Consider the following 21,819-nt stretch of genomic DNA (forward strand, 5'->3'; position numbering starts at 1 on the left):
CGTCGACTGATAGCTATTATTCCTTCTAGATGTACATTTACAAGTTTTTCCCACGTGCTTATCACTAACACGTTTTTCCTTTCGTTCTACTTGCAGGAAGTCGGAAGTATAATTGGCAAAAAAGGAGAAATTGTCAAACGATTCAGGGAAGAGGTAAGTTTGCGACATTTTTTTTTTTTTTTTTTTCTCTTTTTGCAACGACAGCAAGCACGTAGAGGCCAGACCGGCACGGAATGTCACTTCTTGGCTTTCCTGTCTGCCTTCCTGATGTTGTATGTACATTAGGGTGGGCCAATTTTACAACCCCCTGCTTTTCTACTGCTCTTTCGATCTGTTGTTGTGCCAAATTTGAACGATTTATGTCTACGATCTGGATTTGCTGGAGAACTTTAAAGTTTGTGCACGGACGGTCAGACCGACTAAATTTCGTCAAAAGTGAGTTGAATTTTCCGGGCCTTTCCAGGAAAAACTTCCCAAATATGAGGAAAATCCATTACAATTTTACTCAGTCTATCTCAGTGAATCCACTATCGATTTTCCTCAAACTCGAGAAGTTTTTTTCATGGAAAGCTCGAAAAATTCAACTCACTTTTGAATAAATCTACTTATGACAAAATTGTTTCAAGTTTAGAAAACGCATCAAACATTGGTAATTTTTTACCAAATCTGATTCTTCGATTGGATAAACTATGCAGAACAACTTTGTTGAAGATCGCAAATTGATTCGACTTCTATGTTACTAACCTTTTAGCATTCGACTTCTATGTTACTATTGCTTGACCAAGTGCTCCGCGCATGCTTACAAGCTTAGATATACGCTTGCAGGTATGTGCGGAGCACAAGGCCTGTAGTAAAACAAATTCACTAAGTCGCTTTTTACGCGATTTTTCGGTCTTACGCGGATTTTGAATTTAGGCGGTTTTCGTATTTTATTCAAAATTGAGCTATTTTTGAATTTTTGACAAGCAAATTGCGACCCCGTTGCTTATACATTTTTCATACAAACTTAAAGTTCTCTCATGTAAAAAATATTCGGCTCCGCAAAGCTAACGCATTTGAGCCTTGACAAATAAATGGATTATAAAAAAAAAACATAGTTAAAATTTGGCAACAAATGTTCGGGACCTCAATAAAAATCGAAAGAGCAGTTGTCATCAAAAAGTCGTGATTCGCCACACAAACTTGACCCACCCTAATATACATGTTGTGACCCTCTATTTGCCAAGCTGTATCGTCTTCTTGTTTGCAATCATGTTCTGTTTAGACAACTTCCTACTTAAAAAAAAGTTTCTTCCTTCAAATCCACCTCCAACCGGTTGCACCAGCCCTATCCCATTGTATACATGAAAATGTTCAACCATCGACAAAGGAAGAACAGTAAAACTACCCGTATCGTTCCGGTTCTCACGTTCAGCAAATTCTTGCGCGAGATCGCTTTTCTTCCTTCACACTTCCACCTCTCATTTCTAGCTAGTTTTAATCATATTTCGAATGAGCACCCACAGAGTGTATTGATTGGCACGAGGCAACTGCCATTGTTGCAGATCATCATGTGTTTCGTTTCGCTGTTAGTGCTCTCGCTTGTGTGTGTGTGTGTGTGTCTAAGAAGACCTGCTGATAGGTATGGAACTGTCATTCTTTGAAGTGTTTTCGACTACATCAGACAGATATTGGAACAACTCTAGCGCATAAACTTTCCGTTTTTCTGATTCCGGTTGGGGGAAAACCATGTGAAACGACAGGTATACGGAAACGAGATCCGTGTGGTTCACTCTGCCACGATTCAGTAGTTTTCCAAAACCATGTCAAAGAAATACTGAACCGGTGTGATTGATGATTCTGGTGAGCGATGATGAGTGTTCGCTCCTGTACGGTGTATGTGCGTAGGTGGCAGTGTGATGATGCGATTCAAAATAGTTACCGTTAGCGGAGAAAAACATGGTAGAAAGTGTTTGGTTTCCGAGGAGGAAAGTGGTCATTTTTTTTTGTGTTTCGAGAATATCGATTGCATTGCATATGAAATATAGAGCGCGTGGAAAAGTCCGACGCTTAGAGCTAATGAATGAGTTTAGTTTGTATTGCGCCACGTTAGAAATTGTTTGAATGGAAACTGATGTACTATCGTGAGTAAACAATTTGAAGCAATCGGCACTGACTGCCATATGTCTTGAACAAAACCATTTCACTCATTTCCTCTAAATTTTCCAAAAAATCGTGAAGGGTTTTTTTTGCAACGCATTAGATTTTTAATTGCGCTATTCTTTCAATTTCCAATAGTTGATGTCAGGGTGTCGACTAACTGAAAAATCCTGGAAAATCAGGGAATTCATTTTCAGATCTGGAAAATCAGGGTATCTCAGGGAATATCATTCAAATTCAAAGATTTTTTTCTCAACCATAACATATGAATTAAAGTATGACTGACCTCGCTAGTTTCATACAATTTAATGAGAGTAAAGTAGAGCAAGAGTACGCACTTATTTTTAAAAGTCAGTTTTTTTCACCATAACAATATATTTTATTTTATAATCATGAGTCAATTCCTTGACTATTTTGCCACAATCTGCACTTTACTCTACCCGGTGTAGCTTGAGGATGGTTATGAATTTCAACGGTTACATAAATATACTTCCACTGAGTTTTGACACATCTCTGAGTTGAACTGGAATCGAGGGGTTGTTGTAAAGTAATTTCAATCTTTTAGTAGACGCTAGACGTTGTTGGTTGTGACAAAATGTAACCTCCTACTCACCTAGGCTAGTGTGTTTTTATGAGCAGTTGCTGTACCTAATCGAGACTGTCATAATTTAACATCCAAGTAGATTGGTGCGTCTCTTGATGGATGCGGAATTTAGTTGTGTCCAACAAACATCAATCCTTTGTCGTGTAAACTACGCAATTGGTATGAATTTAGAATAATGGTCTTGTTTAGAGTTACACGGTTATGATTAAATTATGATTCAAAGATACGTAGACAAGCAAGGCAGTCAAGGTGCCTAGAATGGCAGTATTGAGTATTCTAGATCTTTAAATGCTTAAAAGCCTCGTTACGCCTGAAAAGCAGCTTCCCAGTAAATGTTTGCATTGTGATGATTCTTGGATTTAATTAAGTTTTATAATGGACGAGTTTCAACTTTTAAGAGCTGCTCCGATAGAATCGAAATTCATTCGTCAGAGAACTTATGTTAAACAATCGTTACAAATTGAGAGTAGAAGAGGAAGGGAATGTAGAGAATAAGTGGATCAGTATTAAAATACTAATAATTTGTTATGTGACAGCGGTTGTCCGAAAAGACAAGATAAGCGTACCTTCCCTCGATGTCGATCACGGTTTCAACGAATTGGGTAGACTCTATTGTTTCTGTGGACATTGTTCGTTATTTACAACTCGGCAGTTTATCTTGATATTTCCGTTTGAACCAAAAATGTGGTGATAAGTGTTGAAATTATGGATACACTTTGCTAACATATTCTGATTACAAGTGCGAGGCTCACCTGGGCCGAAATTTTCAGTTTTGTGAATGCTGATTGCTGATGAGATGGAAGTAACTTGCAAGATATTTGAGATTAAAGTGCTTTTAATAAAGTTCAAACCGAAAAAAAAAACATATGCTATGGGATGTTCAATACATGTTGAGTGTACACACTTTAAAATGATTGTCGAGCTCGGCAAGAAAAAATACTGATTCAAAACAGCAGCAAATTTCAATAATAAAAAGTTAATCAAAAAAATCTGAGCACATCAACAAACACAGATAATATTGAAATCAGCTAATTAATTTACTCGGTATTTGTTCCATACATTACTGATTTACAGCAAAGGAACTGTAACTTATTTAAATCGCGATATTCTTGTTCAGAATTGAAAATAAAATAAAAACAAATCATGTGAATCGAGTGACATTGAAGTCGTGATTTTTTCACAAATAAGGTCTGTACCGACTATACAATGAAGAACGATAAGGATGAACAGGAAATCAGTCCTCTTCATAGGGCTAACAATTTAAGATCCAGAGTGTTCCATTTCTTATATGAAAATAACTTATGCTTTCAGTTTACATATAGTGAATAAGACGAGTTCCGTGTCACCGTTTCTAAAATCGCGTGCTTGTCATCTAACAAGTTGTTTTACGGGTTTTTCGCAGCTGCGATTTCAATCACCTTTGAATGGAGTCTGTCTATCATGAGAGAAGTAAATCAATAAATGATTAACAAATCAATTATTTAGTGACAGAAATTTACAACTGTCTACTTTAGGATTACCGAATTTCCCAGCAAGCTTTTCTTTTGCCGAGATGCCTGCCGAGCATTTGGCAGTGAAAATTTCGACAATTGGTATGCCGAAATTCGGCGAAAAACTTTTAATATGTACGATTTCCAATCAGCGAAACCCTATCACGAACTAGCATACTATTCCGAAGGATTTTCTTGCTGAGCTGGGTCTCGACATGTGCTCAAGGAATGTATTGTATAACGAGATTAAAGACAAGTGTTTTAAATGCTAGATGGAGGGGAACCAGAGGAATTTCTGCCTTTAGCGTAAAGTTCGGAAGCAGTTAGAAAAGTAACTTCTAAGGATGAGAACATTGCCATCCCAAGCACCTCTCCTCGTAACATAGAGTAAATCGAGGTAATAAACGAATCATGATCAATTAAGCAACTCGGTTTTCCTTATTGATGGTTACCCGAGCAAAGCTGAAGATCAAATTGAAATCAAAATTTGCTGTTATGATGTAACTTATATTGAATACTCCAGTTGATCTCATTTTGGTTGACTTAACGGTTAACACAGCAAAAATGAGAGCAAAATTTTACACTGTTGAAGCAAACGGAAAACTAATCCTGCTTTCAATGAAATCAATTTGATTACTGATTTTGCATTCATAATGTTTAACTGAATACGGGCCTAGAGTAAATGGTTACCATTCATGTTTCTCAAGCTGAAAGACTTAGGCTCCAATCTCACCGCGGGCAAGTCACGAATGACCTAAAATGTGTTAAACAAATCAGATAAACGATAATCATTAGTTCAACGACAGATGAATTTCAATTAAATTTTAAACAAGACGTAAACAGCAGAACTTCAAGTTAAGTTGCTTTCATTTAAAACGTCTTGACTGCATAATAAAAACACAATATGATATCAGACTTATGTTGCAACATTTGAAATCAAAATGAGTTTTCATTATGATAGGAACTGCACACTTTAATATCGATTTGCTTTCATTTTGTTAACCGACTTTGCTCGGGTATGGTTACAGTTTTTTTTTTTTCACACATCGCTATGAATTATAGTAACACTGCTTGAACTGATTTTCTGGCGCTTGTCACTTACAAAACTTGTGAATTAAGAGAAAAAGAATAGTTTACTATACCTGGAATTCTAATTGAAAGGTCCCGCTATTTATACCCTTCGGAGTGTTGGAACACCCTCTAAAGGGGTGCCCCTTTGTCAGTTAAAATTGGATTCCTCAGCAACAAAATTAAGGAATTACACCGATAATACCCATGCATCAGAACCCTAGTCTTAACCACTTCAAACTAGGGAACAACGAATAGAAGATTAGGAATCACATAGATGAAGGCAAACTAACTCATTTTTTCCTTCTTTCAAGATTATCCTCGGTGGACAAAGCCGAGTCTTGTCACTCTCAACAAGGCATAAAAAGTAACAAGGACTAAGATGTGTTCCTTTGATTACTGAAAAATCATGTTCCCCTAGTTTGAAGTAGTCAGGACTAGGAATCGGTGATAGATCTTAAATCCCGTAACGTATCACGAAAAGGTGATCTACCACTTCATATATGCGGTGAGTGGTACCGTTTACCCACCGCTGTTTCTTGGCTGTCCTTCAACCAATTTTGCTGATTGAAGATTACTATGGTTGACACTAATCATATATAGAAAATCAGCGTAATGTGTTAAAGGATTGCTGAGAAGACCTGAGAGACCTTACAAAGGCTTGAGCTAGACGGTTTATCTTTAAGATAAGTATGTATAACATTTAACCAGATTAGCAAACAAAAACGAACTGGTTACAGTTACAGATACACATTTCCTCAACAATTTGCAGTTACTTCACAGCGATGTAAATGATAAAAAGCTTAGACGTTCACCTCTTTGTTCACTCTTTTGTCCACCTTAAATATTCGCAAGCTTTCCCAGCGAAGGGTTTATGAATAATCAACAAGGCATTCTAATACACTAACAATCCTGCAATCTGATGCTATCGTAATTTTCAGCAACGTCAGAATGCACGAACCTCCGACATTTAGCCAGAACACTTACTACTAATTCAAGGCATCTTCCAAATAAGCTTTAATGTTCCACATTTTTTTTATCAAATGTTTAATTTAGTCCTCTAATAATACGCGAGTGAGGCTCAATATTTTGTAGACTACTCAAAATTGCTTTTTTTTAAACTACTACCATTAAATCAAATATTAAAAATCCATCATCACCATCGTGGCGAACAAAATAGTTCTTCCAGTGCTACAATAATTATTAAAACGTCGTTATGACAGCTATCCATACAAAATAATCCGTTACAAACTTCGTCAATAACATAATTAACAGTTATAACCTGTGAAATGACATGTCTCTTGAACGTTTAATGTGTCTAAATAGGCATCGAATTAAAAACATTTAATACTATAAAATTCTCTAAATTTTGTGAATCACAAGTCAAGAAATGTTACGTTCTTATTTCATCCGCGTTTCTAGTATCATATCTATAAAAGTCTCTTCCTCCTTCAATTCGATCACACAAATATCGAGACAGCAAATCGTTAACTGCTTTAAAAATGATCACCATTGTCAAATATTCAATGCTTTGCTTCACCGACAACCATTCTAGCATCAAAATTGAGGAAGTGAATCTATCACATTTCAAAATCAAACGCATTATTTTATTCTGCAAGCACTGTAATCTCGATATGTGTGTTGCATTGGCCAGAATTAAAATGAAAGGGCAAAGGTCCAGATGAGGATAGATGATTGATTTGTATTGGTGTAATCGTATTTCAATCAACATAGAATTCCATACTTCTTCGCAATTTTTTTGATGACATTGTCAATATGAAAGTTGAACTTAAGTTTGTCATCAATAATCACGACAAGATATTTAATCTCTCGAACGCGATTAATACCCTCATTATCAAGTATAACGGAAACGTTCTCATTTACTCGATTCCGAGAAATTACCATGAATTTAGTTTAACTTATATTCAATCTCAATTTCTTATACTTCAACCATCTGCTTAAAGAATGCAAATCTTCGTTCAAATGTAAAACAGCATAATCTAAATCCGCTGGAATAAATAACAAAATATCATCTGCAAAAAGATTAATGTCGCTAATTCACGTCGCAAGTCATTAATATACGTCATTAATAAAAGGGATCCTAATACACTTCCCCGGGGCACTCCAAGGTTATTCCCCACTGGACTGGAAACAGAATCATTAAAAACAATCAGATTTCACTTTTAAAATGCAAATTCGTATTTTCCTGCGTTGCCTTATTTGGTTAGACATTTCGAAAACTCGTAAAAGCAGCCCCCATCTTGATTTGCACCTATGTTTTTTGGTCCTGCCGTCTGACACTATCTGGTTGTCAAGATATTAAAACTTTCGTTTTCCAGCTATTAAATAGCATTCCGTGTTACAAGATCTCAATTTGCCATGAAAGTTCTTCCAAGCGGCTTCATGAAAGAATTTCTCTAATTTCCTGAAATAAGCACCACCTTCCCGTAGAACAAGAAAACATTCGAAGCCAACGGAACGATTCCGGCACACAAAGACAAAGTTCCCACTCCGATACGTAAACGAATCTCTACACACTCCATACTAATTGAAACGAGGCAGAAACAAATCCCTTCACTGTAAACAAATATTAATTCCCGTTATTCAATCATGTCAAACAGTTCAAACTGAAGCCATAAAATCGACGTTTAAATTCATTGCATTAGGAACATTCCAGTTTTGTCTACGTGTATCGTGTATGTTCGCTTGAATTTTTCCACAAAAACGAGAAAACAACGGGAAACAAAATTACGCGCCCTGTACAAGAGGAAGTTTTTGTACGGATTCCATTCCAGTCGATTCTGCTGCTTCCTACCTACATGGGAAGCTCTCTCGAAACGGATGGTCCGAAAGTTTAAAACCATGAAAAAAGTTGCAAACTAAAACCCAACCATCCTCGTCCCGGTATGCAACTCTTCTATCTCTACGCCCGGCAGAACACAACGATTCAATTTAGTTTGTGGCATGTCAGCGATACTCCATTTTTGTGCTTTCTTCTCCGGTCGTGTATGATAGTGTAGTTTTCCCTCCTCATCCTCCTCACCCATCGAAAGCAAAGTCCGTAGGTGCATTCTGTCCATTTTCCAACGTTACTCTTCATTTTCCTGCTAAACTTTTACGTACGGGACAAACCTCATATGCCGACCAAGGAAACTTTGAGGAAAACACTATAGGTAGCAGGATGTGGGAAAAACTGAAGAAGGCAAAACGATATGAGCATGCAGTCGGGTAGTGATTTTTATTCGTTTATTAGCAAGGGAAAAAGCTGCAGAGGTGCGGGAGAGATGTAAGTCTTCTTCTACATGTGCGAGTGGCCACCCGGCGTTTCGGTACAAATGATATGATTAATGATGGTATAATAAAGTTTACTGCTGCAGTTTGCTCGCTTCTAGCTTCATTGCCGTTGCTTCCGATGAAATTTGCTCCACGCTCTGCTGGTTGACCGAGGGGGTAACTTAACCGGGCGAGACTATTAAATTACATTGTTTTTGCTAGTAGCCACTTGGATCGTTCATGTAGCAATATTCCACTTTGGATTAATTTGTTACGCAGCATGTGTGTTACCAGTGCTTTCACGGGAAATTTCTCGGTTCGAATCAAAATTAAGTTGCAATTAAATTCAAAAGCTGAAGCTCCTTATGACCAACCCTGCTGGGCCCTTTTATAGCATACTTGTAATTGAATTAATAAACATACCTTACTTCCATGACGGTGCAAGGGATCCAACGGAACACATATCCCTCTTAAAGCTAATGTCAATAAATATCAATATTGCTGCTTTAAATAATCAGTTTTGACTATGGATCTTTATTGTACAACTTGAAAAAAAAAAGTGTTCCAAAAGAATGTTTAAGAGAAATCATCATAAAATATCTAAAACTGGCTGTGACTAACTTTCTGAATGATTAATTCAGTCAGATAGAAAATCCTTGTTGTAGTAAATTTAGACAGCATAATTAAAATAAAATTAAATCGTTTGTATCTTTATTTTAATGGACTACTCATTATGACTGTGGCTTGATCCATCCCCTCGTTTGTCGAGCGCCCGGAGCTTCAATGTTTCGCACTTAGAATAGGGTATCATTATTACAACACGATGCAAACATGTCGCTCCAGTGCAGCTTCACAAAGAAGAGGAAGCACATGTCTATTAAACATCATAAGGATCAAATTACATTATGGGATGATGACGTGCTTCAATCTGTTCACATGCTAATAAACCCCCTTTTTGTATGGAGGCAACAGACGTAAAAAGCGTGTTTCAATGGAAACATCCTTCTTTACTTCTAATCAGTAGCGACACTTCCGATAAGACAAGCCAATCGATCTAACAAAACCTGAAAAGGCTTCTTCCTTTCCGGTGTGTCTATCCAACTGTCAGTCAGAGCTAGCGAAAAAGCGCCACTACCCGGATCGTTGACAAATCAATTTCAATTTCGTGCACAAATTTGTGTACTCTTCAATCTACAGTGCTATCAGGCAAATTGTCAGTACACTGGCTGTCGCTTCTGCGATGAGTAGCATTTATAGCACGATTCGGGTGTCAGTCAGCTTTCATGCTCAGAAGGAACTGTCGAGCGGGAAAATGGAAGTGGAATTTGTTCGCTTCCTGCTCTTTGGGAGTGGTGGATGATGTAGACGAGACATAAATAGATTATCCATGCGTGACGATAACACATGTATGTCAGATTCTGTGGGTGTGGGTGGAAGAAGCCTGCGACAAGACGAATTGTCTGATCCGTATCCTCGCATCCTGCCCAACAGCGCATCAGTAGATAACCTTCTTTCAAATGCGTTGCAGAAAGTACATACACGCTAAGATAACAGAGTTCACAAAATGCTTGTTGTTTGCACAAGTTGTGGCAACATTTTCATCGGTTGTGCTTCCGATTTCGAATATCTGCTCTGTCTATGGGTTATTCGCATCGTATCTACGATATTTCTGGTGGCACCCTGCAACTGATATCGTCATAACAACTTTAAAAGTTTGACGATTGTGTGGCGTGCATAAAACTGCGAGTTCGATCCTATTTTTCGCGATTATGCTGAATGATGTGTGAAAAATTGGTCACCAGTGACTTTCTTTGTTATGAACAATCCCAAGCAATACGGCTTGTCATAAAGAAGTTGAAAATACTTTTCAATTACTTATACACAATCATTGTTTTAATGATCATAAAATCGCAGATTGTGACCCTCAAAAATTGAAAATGATACATACTTTACAATCTCTTCTTGAAATTAACAAGAATGAAGTATCATTATGCCACCTAATGATCTCATAATTCCGATAAAAACATTTTTTATAGCGAGTGGAAGTAATTTTATGTCTAGGATTTTATTTATCCGTTTTATAATGTTTTTATATCGATAAATGATTATGTCTTAAGCTTATCATTAATATACGCTACCTTTTTTGTCATTGCACAGTAAAAGCTGAATAATTATTGTTTTTCCAATCTTTTCACATGGCAGTACTCTTTCAGTAGTGCAATTAAAAATCCAACTATGTAGCATACTACTAGAAGCTTTCAAGGAAAATATGTTACAAGAAATCAATCAGTTTTAGCTTGCTAAAGCGGCATGTCTACCTACTCGAATGTTAAATCCAAAAATTACTAATATCCTCATCAAGACGCATTAAACATCATGCTATTTTGGTGTGGTGCTCAAAGAGTTAATTGAAATTCAACAACAACTAGCAAAAAATCGCAACTCTTAGATTTTGAAACGCTGGTTTAAGGCGCATTGTTTTCGTCGTCAATTTGTGTTCAATAGTTTAAAAAATACAATTCAAAAGTCTATAAAACGCACAAGGATGCATATTTACATGTCAAAAAGAAATGAAGCACTATTTACCAATCCATTATTCCTTGCTTCATCCGTATAACGAAGTAAACCCAATGGCGTTACAATGCGCTTGGATTAAATTATAATTGTTAAGGCGAATTTGGAATCAAGAAGCAGTGATATATTGCGAATCGCAAGAAACATTTTATTTATAAGTAAACGCTTATAAAACTGCGGTTTTACGTTAAATCTGTTTGGTATTTTCGGCGCACTTATTCCTTTGGAGCCAATGAATAAGAGCCCCGAAGACTCCAAAAAGATTTAACGTAAAACCTTAGTTTTATAAGCGTTTGCGCACATTGCGCGTACTTTATTAGTTGTGTGCCAACGCTTATACAATATACGGTTCACATTAAATCTTGTTCGTGTCTTCGGGGCACGTATTCCTTGGGTCATAGGAAATAAGTGTATAAGTTATACATAGATTTGTTCTAGCAATGCGCAATATTTTAATGAAAGAGGTAGAAGGGTTGGTGAGTGTCCACGGTTCATACAAGTTTTATAAAATTATATCCTCGCGGGGGGAGGGAAATGTTAAAATCTTTCAAAAACTGTTCACGTGATTTCTGGACAGCCCTGAAATGACATGAAAAATGTATAACTAAGGTACAGTCGACTGCTTTCATTGTAATGGAAATTAAATATTAATCATGATTGTGAGTTTTCCAACAACAAAATAGTCAGCAACTATCGCGTTGGTAGCACACCTTAAATTCTATTGCTTCTACCAATTAGGACCTTTTTTACCGCCAATTATCATCACTTGCCCAAATAACAACCCTCTTCCGTAAGTTATTGAACACCGCACCGGTACTTTTACCATCCGATACGGTCTCAGCAGCACGTATATTCCCACTATTCACCCGCCCCTACATTTCGGAAATTTCACTTCCCCCTGCACGTAGGCAACCGATGCCAACCACCCCCTCTGAATGTCGAAGGTATCAACAGCGCCATTTTTCTTTCCTGTATATTACAGTCGTGACAGTTTTCGTGACGAAAAATACAATTAACGAAGTGGTTAGGAGGTAGTTTGTCAGTCCCGCTGCGGGAACAGGATGGCAAAAGAGGTTGGAAGGAGGAAGCAGAAATAAAAAAGGCGGAAAAAGTTTTTCCTCCCAGCTCTTTCGTTCTGTTCAGCGTAAACTTTTTCTTTCTTTCGTTCTTTCTCACTCTCCTTATGCCGCCTGTGCCTGTGAGTTCAAGCGTGTAAAGGTGGTGGGGAAGAACAGTCCATAATGCACCCCAGGGGTAAAATGGCCCCGCCCTGTTTTTCATTGTTTTCCCATTACTAATTCTGGGATTTTATGCGCCAGAATTCTAGTTCAAGTAGGGTTTATTGACGGCTTCCTTGAGAGCTCAATTTCGGAATGTGGATAGACTGTATTTCAGAACATCTATTGGCCAAATTTGAGTGCTCTAGGACTTTGTTTACCCCCTGACGATAATAGGTTAAGGTATTGCCGAAGCCGACATTTCCCCAAGTGAACTAACAATGCTGCTCGTTAAATTCACAAATTTATAATCGGAAAGCTATGAAAAACAGTGTGGGCCATTTTACCCCAGGGGTGCGTTTTAGACCATCCTACCCTACCTACCTCAGTCATATAGCGAGGAGGAAAGCGCTCCAAATGAAAATTAATATTTCGATAAACGTCTTTTTCCAAGGAGCTGGCTTACGTTCTGGTGGTGGCTGTGTTGCTATGGTGGTACGACTGAGATGTATCTTGATTCAACCTTTTTCACGATGGCATTCAAGCGAGAAAGAACGTTGCCTGGATGGATATCAGCCAGAGTATGATGAAACAGTCACATCGTCGCGCGCTCTCTAGCAGTGAATAGTTTGCGGCTGAAAGGAGCAACTTTTTCGTCTTTTAATTAGTGGTTTCGTATTATTTTCATCCTTGCTTGCTTAATCCCGGTGAGGATGGGTTCAACTCCTACGGGGACGACGGGGAATATTTGACGCGCGCGTTGGTCCTTTACCTCTTGTAACGGTGTTTTGTTGCGATGAACTGTCTGCTAACTTTGCAGTGAAGATTCAATTATGATTGAGATGGTTGTGTAAGGAAAGAAGTCTTTATGAAACGGGAGAAATGTTTGCATTGTCTTTTTTATTAAACTTTGCGTTGTGATGGACATTTGCTCATTAAAAAGTTCGAAGCATTGACGCTTTAAGAAGAAAAAAACCGCAATTAAGAGGAAGCTTTCCGCCCCGAAAAAGAAAGACGTTATGATTGTTTTCTTAATATTGAAAAAGATATCGTAAATCGAAACAAAACCGTTTGTTTTTTCTCTTATTAAAGAACACTTTTATGAGTAAGACATTTTTTCAAAGTCACACAAAAAACCACAAAAACCGATCTTTTGGCTGAGTCCAAAGTTTTTTCATGTTGATATAGTGCTCCCCTCTGACACATATTGTCACAACTTTTCGACCACCTGCTTGAAAATAAATTTGCTTTATCACATCCCCTCCCCTAATTATTTCGAAGTTTGTTTGACAATGAATTTTAGGGATTTATAACTTAAATATAATCTCTAATTTATTTTGGGGGCCTCCCTTAGCTCAGTCGGTAAAGGCACAGCTACAAAGCAAGACGATGCTGGAGGTGGCTGGGTTCAATTCCCGGTCCGGTCTAGGAATTTTTCGAGTTGGAAAATTTCTCGACTTCCCTGGGCATAAAAGTATGATTAGACTTGCCACACAATTATACCAATGCAAAAATGGTACAGGCATCGAAAGCTCTGAATTAATAACTGTGGAAGTGCATCTAGAACACTAAGTTGAGAGCACGGAATAAGCTAATATGCGATATGCAATAAGCTTGAAATGCGAATAAGAAGAAGAAGAAGTATTTCAGAATAATTCAAAGTGTTTTTTATGTTACTCCATACGCGCAGTTTGCGATTTTCAGAGTTGGTTGGAAATGTTATCTAACATGAAGCTTTAGTGTGATAATTTATTAGCTAGAGAATGATCGTAGCAGGGGGTAGGTGGTTAGTTCCGTTAGAGTACGGCAGTATGAAAATTGAATAGAAGTTGACAATGAGCGAAGGGCCATTAATGCGACATTACAAAGTCAAACGCACACCTTTTGCCTAACCCGGATTTTGTACTGTCGCATTAATGGCCCTTCGCTCATTTTCAACTTCTATTCAATTTTCATACAGCCGTTCTCTAACGGAACTATCCACCTACCCTCTTCTAAGATCATTCTCTAACTAATAAATTATCACACTAAAGCTTCATGTTAGATAGCATTTCCAACCAACTCCTTCAGAATAATGTTTAGAAAAAGTGGGTTAAATTAATAAAAGTATGTATTTTCCTAGGAAACTTCTTGCCTCTTCCTTACAGAGCCGGATTCATGCTAAGCAATCGATTCACCCGCGGAACAACACCTGGGTGTCGACTACCTGAAAAACCCGGAAAATCAGGGATTATCAAGGTCATCAAAATGTAACTTGGTGCGTCTGTTCAATCCATCTATGTTCAACAAAAATCAATCCCTTAAGCGCATTGGAGCGCCTTTGTGTAAATGCAAGAATGGTAAATAGTTAAGCTGGGCTTAGACAAGGCAAGTAATTGATCAACTCTGTTGAATTCAATTGGCTTGAAATGTTGAGCCTGGTTCAACTGTTTTCAATTCGAGTGTCAGTTTAACGGCGAGGTTTACACGTTCAATTCAAGTTCAAGTCAGCTCAATTCAACTGAGTTGATCAATTGACTTGCCTTGTCTAAACCCAGATTTAAGAGAAGATGATGATTGTTTCTGAATACTACTGGTTATTGTTCCTTATTGTGTTGTTAACAGCCTGATTAGCTCAGAGAACTAACTAAATGAAAATGTATAGTAGGATAAGCGTCTTGCTTGGGAGGATTATGTTTTGTAATGTTTGGACTGGCACTTGTATGATTGAATAATGATTCAAATATACGTAGACAAGCATTTCCGGTCGTAGTCGCTGTAGTATATTTGAAATTAACCATCAGCCGCTGAAACTATATGAATTATCGCGCAGGCGTGCAATTGTTCATTACAGCTAAAATGCTATTTTTCGGTATTATGAAACAATGGGATACTATAATGATAATTTGTATATGTAAGATGGAAGAAGAGGTGGTAAAGTATGTGTATGACGTATACAATTTGTCAATTTTGCTTTCGAAGGTTACAACTACCGATTTTATGATCGCTTATTGCTCGCTCATCGCGTTGCTCATCGTTACAGCTAATCGCTAGTTGTGACCTTCTGAAAGCAAAATTCCGGAGAACTTTGAGATTTGGACGTAATTGCTTTTGTAAACAAACACGTCTATCGCCGATTAATCGTAAATTGAAACTTATTATCGCGAACAAACCATACTAAATGATAAAGGAATCATTTCTCTACCTGTTTGTGCCGTTAATTTTTTAGATTGAGCTTTAATTTGCGAGAAATTGGCGATTGACGTGTTTGTTTACAAAAGCAATTACGCCCTAATCTCAAAGTTCTCCGGAATTGACAAATTTTATATGTCATATACAAACTTTACCACCTCTTCTTGCATCTTACAAATAAAAATTATCATTATAGTATCCCATTGTTTCGTAATACCGAAAAATAGCATTTTAGCTGTAATGAGCAATTGCAAGCCTGTTATCGCGTATTTCTGTTATTCATTACATACTAAGTGAAAAGGTGTAGTGGTAAGCGTGATTGCCTCTCAACCCAAAAGGCCTGGGTTAAATCCTAGTCGGCGCCGCCGGGATTTTCTGAGGCATAAAATCTCTGATCACGCTTTATTTCGGAAGGGAAGTAAAGCCGTTAGTCCCTGGTTCATGAGCTGATGGGTCGATAGGGTTAGGGTTCAGGTATGGGAGCTGCCTCCCTGGCGTCGCTATCATTGGAACTCAGTATGGAAAACAAACCAAGAAAAAAAAGGTATTGCAAAGAATATTTTCTAGGGGGCTTTAGGAATACCTCTCAGAGAGTTTTTACTAAAACATCCAAGAGTGAAGAGGATTCAAGGATTCGTGAAAAATACCAAGGAAAACGATTGTAGTGGGCACAATTCCATAGAAATTCTGCGAAGATCTATAAGGAAATTCCGAGGATAATTCATAACGTATTTCGAATGAAATTTTTTTAATGAGAATTCCATGCAAATTCCAGAAGAATTTATAGGAGAGCTCCAAGATAGTTCTGTCCTAAATTTGAAGATAATTCTCGGCGGGAGAATTTCCCCTACCCGATGGTGTTGGCAGGGAAGGGGGATTACAAGTTTTGCTCACAAAAGCTAATAGGCTTCTTTTCAATTGTTGTTTAATTGAGGTGAATTGCATAGGAATTCTACGGAGAATTTCAAGCATATTTAAAAAAAATAATGTATGGACGAATTTCAGACAATTTCAGGACTGTTATAAAGAAATTTTTAAGGGAGTTCCAGAGAGAATTTCAAACTTATCTTAGAAGAATTCTGAGAAGAACTCTGTGAAAGCAAGAAAAAGCTTGAGAACAATCAAATAAAAGCCTGTAAAGTTTTGAGCGAATTTTCATACACGAATTGTGGACTTCGACCGTGCAAGATCCAGCAAAGGTGTTGCTCGATTAGAAATGATCCATTTAATCTTCGGCTCAATCGCATTCAGTTTTATGCTTAATTCAAATGTATATCGCTAAACCTGGAAAATACCGGAAAATTCTAATCGAGATAAGCTGGTTACCATGAAGATGGAGGAGATCTGGATGAATGTATGCCCCTAGGGTTGCGTTCGGAATCAGTTAGAAAAGAACTTCTAAGACTGACAAAAATGGCCATGTGAAGAACCTATTCTCGTATCAGTGAGTAAGTCGAGGTAAACAACGGATGATGAACTTGCTGAAACCTTTAAGGGGGTAGTACACTTTGAACGTCCAAAAAGTAAGGCATTATCGTTAATTTTTTTTTTAAGGAATAAAACACTCAGGGAGGGCAAATATGTTATAACCCATTTATTAGTCATCCTTCGAACTACAATTTGTATTTTTTTTTAACTAGATTGGCGTCTCCCCGTAGCTGGTGCACCAGGTCGCGCTGCGTGTGAAAATACTCCTTTCCATGTGATCCTGGAACATAAATCGAACAAAAATCCTGATTAGTAATGAAATTTTGGGTTAGAAATACGTATTCCGATTTTTTTTTAAATTAATTTTTTCAAAAGTCCATTTTTTTCACCCTAATAATGCTTACAAAATCGTGGATTAAAAATCCATTTTTGACAAAATCGAAAATGTGGATACGTATTTCTAAGCAGAAATGTGGTCCTGGGCCCACTTCAATCTTTTTTTGCTATATATTGCGGACAACCATGGCTTCTTAAGAGTTACTCTGCCCTTAAGACTTTTCTTATGAAGACGATTTCGTAAGGATTGTGATGTCAGTTGAATGGAAAACTCGCTTTCAATCTGTTTCGCAATTTTCGGAGCTGATAGTCCCCGGTCCAGCTCCGCCTTCTTCACGATAGCTCTGTCAATTCGGCCAGTTGTCTTTGAAGGACGCCCCGATCGCTTAGCTGGTGAGATAGAACCACGCTTTTTGTACATCTGCACAATTCTAGCGACCGTATCTTTGTGAAGCTGGACAATATCGGCAATATCACGGTAGCTTTTGCCAGTTTTGTGATGTTCAATAATCAAATTTCGGATACTGATCGAAATTAGTGCTTTAATGGGCATTTTGAAACAAATAACTTCCAATTTTGAACACAAAAATTAAATTTCGAGCACGAAAACTTCAGGAGCACAAAATGACAGATAGACACAATGTTTACATTAGATAAAGTTGCAGAATACATACTAAAACTCTGTAAAACACACTTAAATCATAGTATCCGTTTGGGGGTGGATAAACTTTTTTTTGCGTAATTTTTTACAATTTTTCATAATTTATCACATGAAATCTCAAGAAAAGATATAAACGCCGTATTTTCAATGGCAATGTGATAAATAAACATAAATTGATAAATCATGGAGGAACACTCATAAAATTAAACTGATTTTCACCAGAAAACAAAAAAAATGTAAATTTTTAGGGGGTGGATAAACTTTTTTTGCATACTGTATAAAGAAGCACACTTTGTGAAAACCGAAAATATAACATGTTACGAAAATATGGAAGATTTTGAACGCATATTTCTCCAAAGCATTAATGTGAAATATGTCATGCAATATGCCATTCGACGGGGGCTCCATGTAGCAGTTTTTTGGCTTATAGTACAAATAATGAAAATAGTTAAACAGCTAAGAAATTGAACTAAAATTGGTAGCATCAAAATTTCCCATAAATATGCTTAGATCACAAGGTGTCTTTCCTAACACAGCCATCACATAGTTGGTCCCAAACGAGCGACATGTGAACCGGTTGCAGCTTGCTGCCAAGGTTGCCTGCTCTAGCCAGAGAAGTAGTGAAGAAGCCACACCGCCACTGTTCGGGTACAGTTGCTCATCGTAAGGAACACCACTGTGTGCCATCTTCATCAAGCGCGTCATCGTCATGCCGAAGAACATCCGCCGAAGCCGAACGAAAAGACCATCGGCTTGATTGAACTTATAGAGATGTAGGATGATCGCGCACAATTATGAATCATTAGAAGAATCCTCCGCAAAGCCCGATGGGACGTGCCGCCGTCCACCCACCGAAATTTTTCTGCTGTTTTCTGGCCAATTGGGCTTATTTTCTTTAGGAGAAAAGTTTACGGTTGACCCAATCACATACAATAAAATCAGCTGCCGTCCATCCAGCAATGTTGCAGTATTTTTGAAACCGCCATATTTTTCATTGATTTATTTGTGATTGATTGCAACATCTTGTTTTCAATTTGGTTGCAATTTAAGATCAAACGTTCAAAAATAGAGGCGTTAAAAATCACGTAAAAACAGAATAGAGAGAACTTTTATTTGTTGCTTAGTAGAACGAATCAATCATTTGCTTCCCAGCTTTCAACTATTTGTGTACATAAAATTAACATAAAAAATAAATTAATAGAACCTGAGCAGAAAATGAATCCTCGCTGATTTTAGTTCTATATCGTTCAGTCTTTAATCTGTCATTTTCGAGATTGCACTCGGTGAGAACTTTTGTTTTATTCTTTCAGTTTCTTGCCTGAATAGTTCTACTGCTGTCATTTCTGAGTATTTTTGCAGTCGTCTATTTGTCAGTATTAACACTAGTTTGACTATTTTGCTGCTTTTTGAGTTAATGAATTTCACATTCACTCAAAATCAGTTAATATGCTCTTTTTGCCAAATCACAAGGTGCTGCAATAGTTTTCATAACTGTTATAGAAACAGTAAACATAATAACTCAAAGTACGAGGTAAAGTCGCAAGTCTGAGTCTAGTTAAGTGCCCTTAGGGGTCCATAAATACCTTAATTGTGATTTAATATGTTTGTATTCTTCGAAATTGGTTTCACCGAACTAGATATAGGGATTTCAAGGGACTTAATAATACAGAAATCTTTATGCATACATTTATACAGAATCAATAAGCACATGATTATGATCTTTTTTGTTGGCTAAAAAAGCTAGGTTGTATATTTATTTTAAAATTTGCAGGTAATTTAAACTAATTTCCTAAATTAATTTAGTTTAGCATAACATATTTTCAAATATTTTTTTTTTGTATAAATTTATTTGATAAGGCTCAACCGAATTAACTTTACAGAGCCGAAGATTCATGTTAACTATACAAAACACTGAAGTCTTTTTTTACACGGTTTTTTTAACGTGGTTTTTTTACACGGTTTTTTTACACGGTTTTCCACGATTTACACGGTACGTTTTTAACGATTTCTCGACAACGATACAACCTATCGACTTGATTTCAATCACATTATTCCGTTCAAGCTATAGGTAATCGAATGGCATACTTTAAAAAAATCACAATTTTTGGTGTTAATAATTTGTAAAAAAAAATCTATATGGACCATAGCATGTTATAATTACAAATGGCATTAAAATCCGATTTTTTAAAAACATATAAGCATGTGAAAAATCAAAATCTCGTAGGTTTTTTTTTTACACGGTTTTTTTTTTACACGGTACATATCCCCCGTGTAAAAAAAGACCTGTGTGTACATCTTAAAACTATAGTCAAATGGTACAACACAATAAACATTTTATCTTCCGCTATCCAATAAGCCTCCTCCACCAGAACGGGAGCCGCTTCCAGTGGTTTTATTGTATGGCAGATTCGCCAACGAGGGTCAAAGCGCTTCAATTGCAGCAATGGACGCAAAACGTTGTCATCACTTACACACTCATCACGAAACGGTTGCTTTCCAAAGTCGACGACGCATAGACCGAAATAACTGCTGATGAAGAACAATGAGGAGGACCACACAATGGTTGCTGCCGAGTAAACAGACGATCGCGTGATACACAATGAGAGTGGTCTGCTTCTGTCGACAGCCGAGTGAACACTGACAAATATTTTCTAAAAATATGCTTTATAAACTGATAAATTTTTGAATTGTTAAAAAAACGGGGAAAACTTTGGAATTTTGAATTAGAAATTCAGCTGCGGGTTGCGCAAGTTCCACCCGGCTGGAGCGGAAATCGAACCCTCACTGCTTGGCACAAACAATACGCCAGAACGACGGGTCACGCCGTTGAACACATGACCACAAAGCCACACGACAATAAAGTAATGTCCCATTGAACCCATTGATCCCTTTGCCTTAATCGCATTTGGTTTTATACATCATTTAAATGTACACTGAAGTCTTTTTTTTTACACGGTTTTTCGCGATTTACTCGGTACGTTTTTAACGATTTCTCGACAACGATACAACCTATCGACTTGATTCCAATCACATTATCCGTTTCAAGCTATAGGTAATCGAATGGCATACTTTTAAAAAAAAATTAGTTTAAATGCCGAAATTTTTAAAATATGTCTAGATGGACCATAGCATGCTATAATTACAAATAGCATCACATTCTGATTGTTTAAAAACATTTAAACATGTGAAAAATCATCGTACGTATCCCCCGTGTAAAAAAAGACCTAAGTGTACATCGAAATTCCGGAAAAATTTCCAAAATTACGGAAAAAATGGGAAAAATCTGGAAATTGCTATTCGAGAAATGTTGGTATGCAATTATTAAAAAAAACGTACATTACTGATTTTAAACCAGTTTTTTTTTTCTCAAAAACAGTGTCATTCATATCTGCTCTGCACCTCTGCTTTCTTATGTAGAAGTTGAGATGAATGACTGTACCAAGAGTTAAAATTCTTTTAATGAAATTGAGGAATGGAAATTTGTCTGTAGTTGCTTCAACCACTTTTGTAGTCTTTTGTGACTTGTCCAGGGATGACATTAAAACCCAAGACTTCCAGCGAGAGATTTCACTTTTGAGGATAGTCCTCTCCCCCTTATGTCACAAATTGTCACGTTTTTTCGAACCTTAATGCTTGACGCAATGTATGGATAGCCCACAATCTAAATAACTGAAATTGTAGGGTACAAGATACTATCCAAAACAAGATAAGATTTGGTACACTTGACACTTAACAATCATGTTCCAGTCAGCTTCATAAACGTAAACTACAAGTACAACCCCTGAATCTGTTTCTGTCTCAACATACTATCACTAAAATTAAAATCACTGCCCTTTCAATTCACCACCACGACGGCGT

General features: G+C 37.2%; 2 protein-coding genes across 30 annotated transcripts in view; one reads left to right on the top strand and one right to left on the bottom strand.

The window, feature by feature from the left end:
• The window catches only part of mub (poly(rC)-binding protein mub), a 672,225-nt gene that overhangs the window by 519,684 nt on the left and 130,722 nt on the right, over positions 1-21,819 (top strand). For all 29 annotated transcript variants that reach the window (XR_010517496.1, XR_010517497.1, XM_065218846.1 and 26 more), the window contains one exon: positions 97-153. Coding sequence is in view for 27 of the 29 variants with exons in the window: in XM_065218846.1 (XP_065074918.1) it covers positions 97-153 (57 nt within the window). In the remaining 2 variants the exon portion in view is untranslated. The remainder of the gene's footprint in view (positions 1-96; positions 154-21,819) is intronic.
• LOC135698915 (uncharacterized) overlaps positions 1-21,819 on the bottom strand; it is a 55,797-nt gene that overhangs the window by 11,221 nt on the left and 22,757 nt on the right. The window lies entirely within an intron of this gene.

Source organism: Ochlerotatus camptorhynchus, unplaced genomic scaffold (genome assembly GCF_037179485.1).
Source record: "Ochlerotatus camptorhynchus isolate MF236.1 unplaced genomic scaffold, CSIRO-AGI_Acam_v1.1 ptg000008l, whole genome shotgun sequence".
NCBI lineage: Eukaryota > Metazoa > Arthropoda > Insecta > Diptera > Culicidae > Ochlerotatus > Ochlerotatus camptorhynchus.